Here is an 11,481-nt window from a genome sequence, read left to right as displayed (position 1 = left end):
TAGGAATGTTTTCTATGAGATTCAATAAATGTTTATGCTAAAATGATATAATCCAAAAGGGATGAAATTGGAATATTTTGATATGAAGGTGAAATAGAGGTGTGGATATTTAACTTTAATTAAAACTTAGGCTAGCAAGTGATTTCTATGGGATTAAGATAACTTTCTTATGCTAAGATGAGGTAATTCAAAAGGGATGAAATACGGATATCTTGATATGGAGGTAAAATAGAGGAATGGATATCTAGCTTTAACCATTGCAGCGAAATAGAAAATAAACAGTCAACTAATAGAAGGAATAATTTCTAAACGTTACTTATTTACTTGTCCAAAATAGGCACTGAAATGCATGTAGCAACAATTTATTTAGCTATCGTCTCCTAGACCTAGGAGTTTCCCAGAAAGAATTTTATTGTCTCATCGCAGGATGATTTAAGTGCTTAAGTCGGAAAGAATTTTATTATCTCATCGTAGGATGATTTAAGTGCTTAAGTCGGAAATTATCGACGGGAGATTTAAAGCGTCATGTTCTTAACCTTATAGGCTACTACTGCTGTGAATAAGATTTTAGAATCTCAAATACATTCATAATTACCAATTGCCTATTGCTAAGTCACGATAATATAATTAATGAAAGCTCTCTATTAAATTAAACTATTTTTTATCGACCAGAGTCAAGGTAGTGATTTTCCTGCCGAGAATGGGCTGTCCCACCATTTCCCCCTTTTTGCCTAATTAATATTGCTCAATATAACCATCATTTTTTTAACTATGATGAATAGGTAAGATTAGAAAAGGAAGAAAATCAATTGAGAATGATATCGAGTATTTAACATTAACGATAAAATTATCACTACATTCGTCGATTGCTCTATTCTAAAGTGAAGAAGAATTGTATTGTCTGCTATCCAATCCATTTACATATGTATTCATTAGCTGCTTTCTCGCCTATTCTTCAAAGTGTCAATCAATTTAACCACTACCTTTATAAAATTGAATGCTATTGATGATAGAATTAACTTTGCCCATCCTTGATACAATTAATTGTTTTCTAGTTTACAGCCAGACAAAATATCAAGGGGGGTAAGAGAAGAAAATAAAATAACAGTCTTACTTGAGCTATGCTGACTAATTTTCACCATTGTTAACGTTTTATTTTGATGGCCTTGTTTAGGGTGTTTTAGCTATAGCAAGAATACAATCTAATTATCCTTGCCGATGTAAGCGAGAAAAGAACATTTTGATAGCGTAGAACTTAACTATAAGTCAGTAAATTATCATCATCATCACTAAATTAAAGAATTTAACTACTTCAATCAACTCCTATCCAAAGTAAGTACGGTAGACTACATGACCCTATGGCGAACATTTCCATCTAGAAGGATTTCCTTCTTCATGTCTATCATTTCAACTGAATAAGATGAACGTCTTTATACTGACAAATCCAGAAATTAAATCAAGATTTTCTTTTAATTAGAAACTAGAAATTGCTGTGTTTCCCTGCTAGGTCAGGTTGGTCAAGAATCCATTGATAAGGTAAAAGTGAGAAATTGCTACTGAATAATATCCATTCCATCGCTTCTACTGTAGCCATAACGGATTCCAATCTCAGTCTCGCTATCCAATTGAAGAGATCATTGGTAATAAATTATGTTCTATTTTACTCATGAGTGATGAATAGGCTATAGTTATTGCAGCAACAGATGTTGCCATCATGCAGAAATAATGCAGATAGAAAATATTCCTTCCTATTCTACTAGCATTGATGTTCATCTTGTGTATTTGCATCCACCTATCTCTTCTTTTCCAGTCTAGTCACAATCTTAATATTCCTTAACATACACCTTTACAAAATTTGGATATGAAATATTATTCGTTGCTAATCAGTTTTAGCCCTTCTCGAGGGATTCATGGCCATATATTAATCTATAATAGAAATGACAGCACCTGAGTGATAGAATTGAGACCTATGAAATAATAATTGAGGGATTAGATATTACTATCGAAAAAGGCTCCTTGCATCACTGCAGTGGTAGCCATCTATAAAATCTCTGACATTCTGTCCAGTTTGCTTTACTGCCTACAGTAAGCCTTTGACATTCGATTTTATGATGATTAAATTGTAATCATTATTCCAGCTAGCGCCACCACTGTAGCTATTGTGATAGTAAAAGCAGCAGGAACATTTTTAGGGCCAGTATGTTGCCTAATGACCCCGTAGTAAGCTATTCCACGAACATTTAAAATCTAGCATAATCACGATCAGATAGTTACTGAGGCACTGAGCTAATTCAATAAATGCTGATTCTTATACATGGCAACTTTTTCTCCATATCTAATTCAATCCAGGTGGAATAAGATCAGTAACAAGCTAAGCAATTAATAGCTGTATTTATGCATAAATTATAACTGCTTAAATAAATCTTCAACACAGTAGGCCACGATAGATATTTGCATCCAATAAATCATCCTCATGGTAGTACCGTAGCATGGCCACTGCAGTAAATGTTGATTCTAGCCTGAGAAATTCTGTACTGATAGCAATCTAAATTACTAATGAGATCATGAAGTTAGAAAATTTGATGGTGCAGAAATGATCAAGAAGGCATAGTCTTATAGACAGGCAAAAGATACCTCATATCGCAAATATACATTGAAAATTTCTTAGTACTTAGAAAGCACTTATCCAAGATTAGCTTACTTTGCTAGCATTTAAGTTAATCTTTTCTAGCTGCTAGCAAGAATAGATTGATCGCGGTTTAATTTTTTCAATATACTAAAAATAATTCTTGACTAATTCATTTATCACTACGTCATGGTACTTTCGCAATTACTACTAATAATGTCTAAAAGATTTATCCTGTTTACTATCCTTTAGTAAGATGCATCAATGAAGGAAAAATTTTTAACCGTCTTGTCTTATCGATCGCATGGTTTTGGACTCTAGTTAAACCTATCATTAATCCTGTTGATTTTAGAGATGCATTGGCTTAACTCTAGCTAATACTATCTCATATGAGTTCCATACAATTCATCCTTTATCTTTTAAAGTAGCTTACCATTCAAATCGAATTAAGAAAAGGTTAAAGTTATAGCTATGATCTAGTGTAAGCTTGAAAAAGTCTGTTCAAATCAGTCCACTTTAATCATAGACAACTCAATGTTTTCCTTCTATCCCTTCGAGCAATATCTTATTAAGCCCTCCAAGAATAAAGTTCTCATTAATACTGTAGATATTAGAGACACATTGCTTCCATTCTAGTTGGTCATTTCTCATCCTATGCGACTGTATCCCATTATCGTTCTAATTTAGCTTTCAAATCGAGTTTAGAAAAGATTCTATAAGAGTTTTAGTTATGATCTAATATAAAGTTAAAGAAGTAAAGTCCGTTAAATTGATTCTAATTTTAATCATAGACAACATAAAGTATTCCTTCCTTCTAGTAACATTTTGTTGAGCTCTCTAAGATTATCCTATTCCAAAAGGCTTAAATAAAGGAAACTATCTGACCATCGTATACTGTCGATAACGTAGTCTTGAAATTTGCTCAGTGAAACAGAATTAAGTCTTCATTAATACTGTAAATATAAGAGATGTATGGCCTTCATTTTAGTGGATCATTTCTCATTATATGTAATGGCATCTGTGACTGTTAATCATAAATTAGTATTCAAGTCTAGTGTAGGAAAGACTGAAGAAATACTTTCAGCTGTAGCAAACGCTAACATATTAATGGTCAATTTACTTTGCATAGGGAAAATTTCGAAAGTAATTTTAAAGCAACCAATGGATCAATCACCTGTACATGATCATCATCTACAAAATGGAAATCAGATGGAAAATAATCAGTTAGCCGATGAAATTCAAAATTTAACTGCTACTAAGCAAAAGGAACAAATATTACAAAATGGAATCCATGCCATCGTTCCAACTGATTTATTGACAGGCGATAACATTTCAGTAGTAACGAATTTACCTGTCGAACAGACCGAAATCCGAACTGCGAAAGATAAAAATCATGATTCCGATACTGTACAAGTCCAAAGACAAGTTATCCAAAGAACAGAAACGGTTAAAACGGAAGTTATCATTACTAAAATGGAATACCAAACGGAAGAATGTCTTACTGTCCAAGAACGGCATAAATTAGCTGATCAAAATGGCACTGATATCTCACCCACTAAGTTGGCAATAGTGGATGAAATCAACAGCAAGAATTCGCTTTTCTCCAATACTTTAACCAATGTGGAGAAGAAATCAGTTCAAACTACAGAAGAAGATGTTAAAATTACAACAACACCAAGCCAAATAGTACCTGAAAATACATCGATGGATCTATCTAACCTGGACGAGAAGCAACCCATAGCGGATGGTGTGAGTACAACCACGCAAGAAAATGACCAATATCAAATCAATAGCTCGATATTATCGCGCCAAGAAGAATCTGTACATCAAAGTCAAGAAGTTACAAAAGTCATTTCCACCACAAGGGAAGTATCATCACTGAGCGAAAATAAAAGCAAGCCATCAGAAGATGAAGACGTTGTTAACGCAGTAACAGGATTAAATTCCTATAGCCCTCGCTTTCGAAAATTAGTCGATGAACTGGTTGAACTTCCCCCAAAACAACAACCAGCTAGTACAGAATCAGAGAGTAATAGCAGCAAAACTTCGAAAAAAAGTATGCGAGATATCGTTTTGGAAAGAAAAGAATTAATTCGGCATACTAGGGCTATTAAATCGTTATCTAAATCACCTGATGGTGAAGGAAAAAGTAAAAATCTTATCCAGGGTTGGGTACCAAGCGATCCAGCAGAAGAGAAGGAGAAAAATGTCATTAAACCTGAAGACATTATGATATCAAGCTATGATGATGCTCAAAGTCGTCAAACATTTCAACAATTAATTCGAGAAATTGCACCTAAAACCAAAATGGCTCTAGGCTTGAATAAAGACTTAAATAATATTAGAACTCTTTTATTACGTGGAGGAAAACGTGGCTATGGCCTTGTTTTGGGAGAAAATGAAGATCACATCGTCTATATTTCTTATGTATGTTGTTATTTCTATTTTCAAATTGACTCTTCTATAATTAATAGACGATTTAGGGTAACTCATTGATGTTGTGTATAATGTGGAAAATACCCTGCTGCTTTCTTGTTAATAATGAATTTACAACTTGATTGCTACAGATTACATCGAGGAGTTTAGCAGAACAGAGTCCGCTTAAAGTTGGCGATATTATCTATTCCATCAACGATACTATTATTCAAAGAAAAGAACAAGGTGAAAAAATACTAAAGAATTTCAAGAAGAGTTTAATCTGCATTGCAGTCAGGACAGAGTAAGTATTAGAGCATAGTTTTATCCTAGTATTGCAAAAAAGGGAATCCAAGAAGGATTGCTTGCGTATTACCATTTACTTTTATGAATTTCATGTTATTGAATCTTTTGAGAAAATCTTCCCACAATATCTGCAGTACTGTATATACGAGAATTTTGCGAAAAGGGAATTAATGAGGGATTGCTTGTGTTCTACCATTTATGAATTTCCCGTTACTAAATCTTTATAAGGGAAAATCCTTCCACATTATCTGCATACTAGAATATTACAAATGTGATTTATTGCTTCTGTTCTACCATATATAGATTTTACATTATTGAACCCTTTAAGAAAATCCCTTTGCAGTCTAGTGATATATGCGAGAATATTGCAAGAAATAGATCAATGAAAGATTTCTTCCATACTACCATATATGAATTATTTGAGGAAATTTATCTACATTTTAAGTCTATCTATCGATAAATATATATGTATATGTATATACAATGTATATAAATATGCATATGATATGGACAGCATCTCATTAAGAGACATCTAAAAATGTTTTATCCTATAATTTTTGTTCTTTAACAGATTTAATTTAATTTCGTACCTTGTACAATCTCAGAAAAACTTCCAATCAATAGCTTGCTAGAAAACCCACCTATAACATATTCATGTACTATAAAATTCATGCTAGTACGTAATATTGAAAATTGCTATAGAACACAAATCATAAGGTATTAATTCCTAATTCATATTCTTCATCACTATCATGAAATTACAGTCGCTAACCTTCAAAGTCTTTGAGATTATTTTGCACCTGTCATGTTATTCATTGCTGATGTAATAGCTAACGTTAGCGCTAACAATCAACATTTAGATACAGTTCCTTATATCCAGTAGTATAATTTAGTTCAACTAGCTATTTCTTCATGTGCTATACTTTAGAGAATAAATTGCGTGCAAAAGCCTGTAGAAATTACAGCTGGTGTGCTGGTAGATTGAAGAGCTTGGGTTAGTCTTGATCTTGCTACTGTTTAGTAACACATCAGTTTTGAATTATTTTTGTGTTTTGTTACTAGTCAGTAACATCTATTTTCCGATTTGACTAATTGATTCGATTTGCTTCGATGAGTGAATTCTGGAAGTTTTAATTCCTAGCTTCGAATAACCCGATAGATAGGAGGATTCTCTTTACCCCTAAAAACATTAGCACTTGCTTCAACTTGTTATCCGGTGTACAGTAGTCAATATCAACGAGCATGAGATCTTAAGAACTATTCCAAAATAGAGTTATTAGCATAATATGTGAAGTATTAATCGTAATAAATACTCTCACGCCTGCTTTTGAAGTTTTCTAATTTAGGATTATCCGTAGTTTCTAAAACTTAAAATAACATTGGAGAGTATAAATTAAATTTCGACCTTTTCAATTTCATTACTCTGCGTAGTGAAAGAATTCAAATCAATAGAGGCTCAACGGATGATAATCAACCTGAGAATACAACTCCATTACAGGCAGTTGTTATCAAAACAGAAACATCTCCTATAAAGAAGAAATCGTATTATAATAAATTATTTAATCGAAACAAATATGTCGAACCTCTGGTCGTTTCAACTTCGGGTGGAATCGCTAATAGGTAACTAAAGATTAATTTAATCGTATGATAAAGTTTAGCATAGGTTACAGTATATGTAGATATTGTAATGACGTAACATTAATTTTAGCTTAGCAGAATTTAACATGGGTTAAAGTATAAATATCGTAATGACTTAAATTAATTCTATCATATGTTAAAATTCGGCCTGGGTTGAAGTATTAATATCGTAACAACTTAAAATTAATTTTATCATATGTTAAAGTTTGGCTTGGGTTAATGTATAGTATTAATATCATAATAACTTAAAATTGATTATGTCACAACAAGCTTTAGCATGGGTTACAGTATATAAATAATAATATAAGATTGCTTTTATCATATAACAAAGTATAGTAAGGATTAAGGTACAAATATCGTAATGATATACAGTACGATTTTATTATGACAAAATTTAACATTGGCTAAATATAAATATCGCGATATCGTAAGATTGCTATTATCATACAATAAAGTTTATCGCGGGTTACAGTATAAATATCGCAATACCATAAGATTGATTTTATCATATCGCAAACTTTAGCATAAGTTAAATATAAATATCGTAATAACAGAAGATTAATTTCATCATAGCAAAGTCAGTATATGTCAAAGTGTAAACATCGTAATTATGAATGGCTGCTCTCATCATAACAATTTCAAAATAGTTAATTATTTCTTGTAAATTAATAAATAAATAATTCTTTAACATTCAGAGCAATTATTCAGGGATGGGACGAATTTATTAAACTAGCTCGAACGGCAAAATTGAAAAGATATCAGGAAGAGGTGAATTCTTGTTCCTTTTTTTCATTTTGGACAATAATCCAATGATGATATTTTCGTATAATTTAGATATTGAGAAGTAAAAGCTTACTCTGAATCATTTTCTGATCCTAAATGGACCCTAGTCGTAACTTAATATATACGAATTTTTAGCATCCATAAAAGCTGTTTAATGATTTTTACAGGGCTGGCAGCTAGATAATGATGAAAATGTATTATTAAATCAAACGGATAATGAAGATAAACAGTCTGATCCTCACGAAGAAATTTCCCAGGTTAAAGTGAGTGATGATGTACGCTCACTACTAACTAGCGCATCGTGGCAACAAAATAGAAAGGATAAATTGATGAATTCCGATAAAAAAGATACAGTTGATGGTTTAACAGATGTTGTTGAGACAAATGTCGAGGTAAATGAGATGAAAGATATGTATTTCTTACAATTTAACTGTTTTAATTCGTAAATCCACGGTTTATTTTTCACAACATCATAAATTTATTGCAGAATTTCTATTATTTCTATCTAACTTAGGTTAATGTGACCATGATGACAGCAATGAAAATATTTAAAATTATCCTGGTAGGAGATTCTGGTGTTGGAAAATCCAGTTTTATTAATCGATTTTGCCATCATAACTTCGATCAGTTCCAGCGGGTTACAATTGGCAAGTACACATGAACTACTTCTGACTTAAGCTTTATAATTAAATCTGTTACCATTAGAAGTATGAAAGAATTTCATCTTCACTCGTACCTTAGATATCGGGAGGTGTAATCATTAATTGCTTTCTAATGCCCATGACGAAAAGATAATCTAGAATGAAATCACTCAACTAATGTTACAATTGATTCTTTCTATCATAGTTAACTCTATAATCTGCCAACATTACTTTCGCAATTATTAGATAATTTATTCTGAAAATCATTACCTATGTTATTGCAATTTTATAACCTTTAGATCCAAGTTGTATTCCTATGTATTAGATAGTCAAATAGGATTAAATAAATTAATCTATTGCGTATCTCTAAAGCAGACTTTGCTCAGTGAATAATTTTAATTATTAAGACAAAGGAGCTAATTTCTGTAAAATGATTAAAAGATTAAACTCTAACCTTTTAAGATGATTATTTTAATCCACAATGAACAGATCCTGGATTGCATAATAAACCTGTTATTATTGATGATAAAGTCGTTATGCTAGAAATTTGGGATACCGTTGGTCAAGAAAGGTAAAGAATTAACTCAATACTGCTAATTAGAATTTACAAATTATGATAAGTAAATGCATACTGTATCTAACGGAAAGCTTTTATGTTCGAATTCTGATATGGTGTCTATTATTGAGAATAATGTTTTACCCTATATCTGTTGCAAATATCTGAAACACTTTTTGGAACACAGGATATCCAAGATTGATGTTTGCCTATTTTACTATTGACGTAGGTTTGATAGCTTACCTAGGTCCTACTTTCGTCGAGCCGATGGAATAATTGCCCTGTTTGATATTACCAGCAAAGACTCATTCGAAAACATTCCGACTTGGCTTTCACATATTGAGGTAGGTTAAAAGTTTCATAGTTTCAAGGGTTTAGTTTCAAACATGATACACCTACTGCTTGGTCGTTTCTTGCTTTTAGTACCGATGCGATCATCTTATTGTAGCTATAAAAAATTCGAAAATTCACTTTCATACCATTTCTATAAATATCTTAATAGAATTGGTATAATGTTAACAATAACCAATTACTCTATGTTGATAATAATAACTAGGACTGGGTAGAAAATCCACCTTTACTTATAATGGTTGGTAATAAGTTAGATATATCGGATCAAAGAAAAGTTAGCATAGAAGATGGATTCCAGATGGCTTTCGTAAGATCTTTATCAAATAATTAGTCTAATTCAAATTTATAAGTTACTAGACGAGTATAACTTGATTTTTTACTCTTAAATTTCTTTTATTGACGATCTTATAATTGTACAGGATCATAATGCAATGTATGCTGAAACAAGTGCAAGGACTGGAGAGCATGTTTTTGAAACATGTCATCAACTAGCAAGGTGATGAAAATTTTTAGTGCGTGTTTGCAGATCGATGAGTCTATCGACTGGTTTAAAATAATTGCGTAGCTGATCTTGCAATTAACAAAATTTTATACTTTTATTAATCTAGACACTTACTTGAAGCAAGGAATGAAGAAGATACTATATCGTCTAACAATATCAATGATTCTATCAAAGTAGATAGCCTTAAACCAAGACGGTTTAGAAGATCTAACAGTCGATGTTGCTAACTACAGTATAATAAAAGAAAGCGAGAGAGGTCTTTTACTTATAGCTATCAAACAGCTCATTCGTAAACAAGTGACCCATCATTCAATTTTTATAAACTTACTATAAGTTTGTGATAAAATGGCAAGAAAAATAAATTATTAGAACATATCGATCTGTCATACTGATTGATAATTTGTTACACGACAAAATGGAGGTTACTGGAGATAACCTATTTATAGCTATGTAAAATTTGTGATTTTTTTCTATCTATAAATTATTTATTAATTTGGAATAAGTCCTAGAGATAATATGAACTGAAGATTAATTTGATAGTCATTAATCTATACCGAAATACATTAGGAACCAGTAATTAATTAAAGGAAATAAATGGAACTGATACTATACTAGTTTGACTAGCTAGGTAATTAATTGGGGAGATGTAACTCGTCTTATTAATGCATATTCTGAAAAAATAATTCATTCTTTAGTTTTTTACATAACTCAGGGTTAGTAAAATGGATCGTTTAACCATCTACTGTATTTCATTTGAATACTGGTTTAAATTGATATTACCTAAACAGGTGTAATTATACTACTATCAGAGTAAATATGCCGTGTTCACGTTCTAGATTTTCTGTTTACCTGATATCGCTTATCTATCTTAAAATCATTTAGATTTTATTTATTTCCTAATGAACTCATATATTTATAACATAGCTTGTAATTTTCATTGAAGTTTTAAATGCTTTTAAAAATTATTATTTCTTTCTGCTTGCGAGTAGTGTTAAACAATTTACAATTGAGCTACCGGTATGGAAATAAAAGGTGATAAATTATTGTTTTAGATTATCTGCAGGCCTTGTGTGCTTAGTAATCACATATTGTCTTCCCACTAGCTATTTTAATTGCAATGAATTCATCAATTAAGAGACTTGTTAACCAACTAGTCAGATATATTCCATACTTTTAAAATAATGTGGAATGATTGTAAATTATAATTACGATTTTGAGATAAAATTTCCTTATAGTATAGCTAGGAAAATGCGCTAGAGCTTGAGTACTGAACGAAAGTTTCCTATAGATTTAACTACTGTTATAAGTAGAAAATAATAGCAAATAATATTCTATAACGGCATATCATGAATACTAGCAGGCATATCTATACTAGCAGGCATATCATCATATATCAATCAAAAAGGATAAGTAAATTAATGACGAACAGCATAAGATATAAACATATTGTGTTAACTGTTTTATCGAAGCCCTAATCTCAAAGATTACAGTATCAAAACAGAAATATGTCTCTGCATTTTAGTCATCATGTACAAGCATACAGTCTATAAAAATTATAACTATGAGTTAAGTATACTGGAGTAATTACGGAATTTCTACTCGGTAACGGTAATAAATTAAATATGAGTACAGATCTGTGTAGTAATATAATCCATAGGCTTAC

The 11,481-nt window shown here is 31.4% G+C and overlaps 1 protein-coding gene across 1 annotated transcript; it reads left to right on the top strand.

Moving 5' to 3' along the window:
• Positions 1 to 8,306: 8,306 nt before the first annotated feature.
• TRIADDRAFT_20151 (uncharacterized protein) lies at positions 8,307 to 9,816 on the top strand (the record flags this gene model as incomplete). The annotated part of the gene is made up of 6 exons (XM_002108637.1): positions 8,307 to 8,419; positions 8,716 to 8,717; positions 8,899 to 8,980; positions 9,195 to 9,309; positions 9,522 to 9,623; positions 9,736 to 9,816. The coding sequence occupies 6 exons, from the start codon at positions 8,307 to 8,309 to the stop codon at positions 9,814 to 9,816; spliced, it is 495 nt and encodes a 164-aa protein (XP_002108673.1).
• Between the last annotated feature and the right edge of the window lie 1,665 nt (positions 9,817 to 11,481).

This window comes from Trichoplax adhaerens, genomic scaffold, assembly GCF_000150275.1.
Source record: "Trichoplax adhaerens TRIADscaffold_1 genomic scaffold, whole genome shotgun sequence".
NCBI classification, from domain to species: Eukaryota; Metazoa; Placozoa; class Uniplacotomia; order Trichoplacea; family Trichoplacidae; genus Trichoplax; species Trichoplax adhaerens.
Note: the sequence above shows the minus strand (reverse complement) of the source record. Positions and strands in the feature narration are given on the sequence as shown.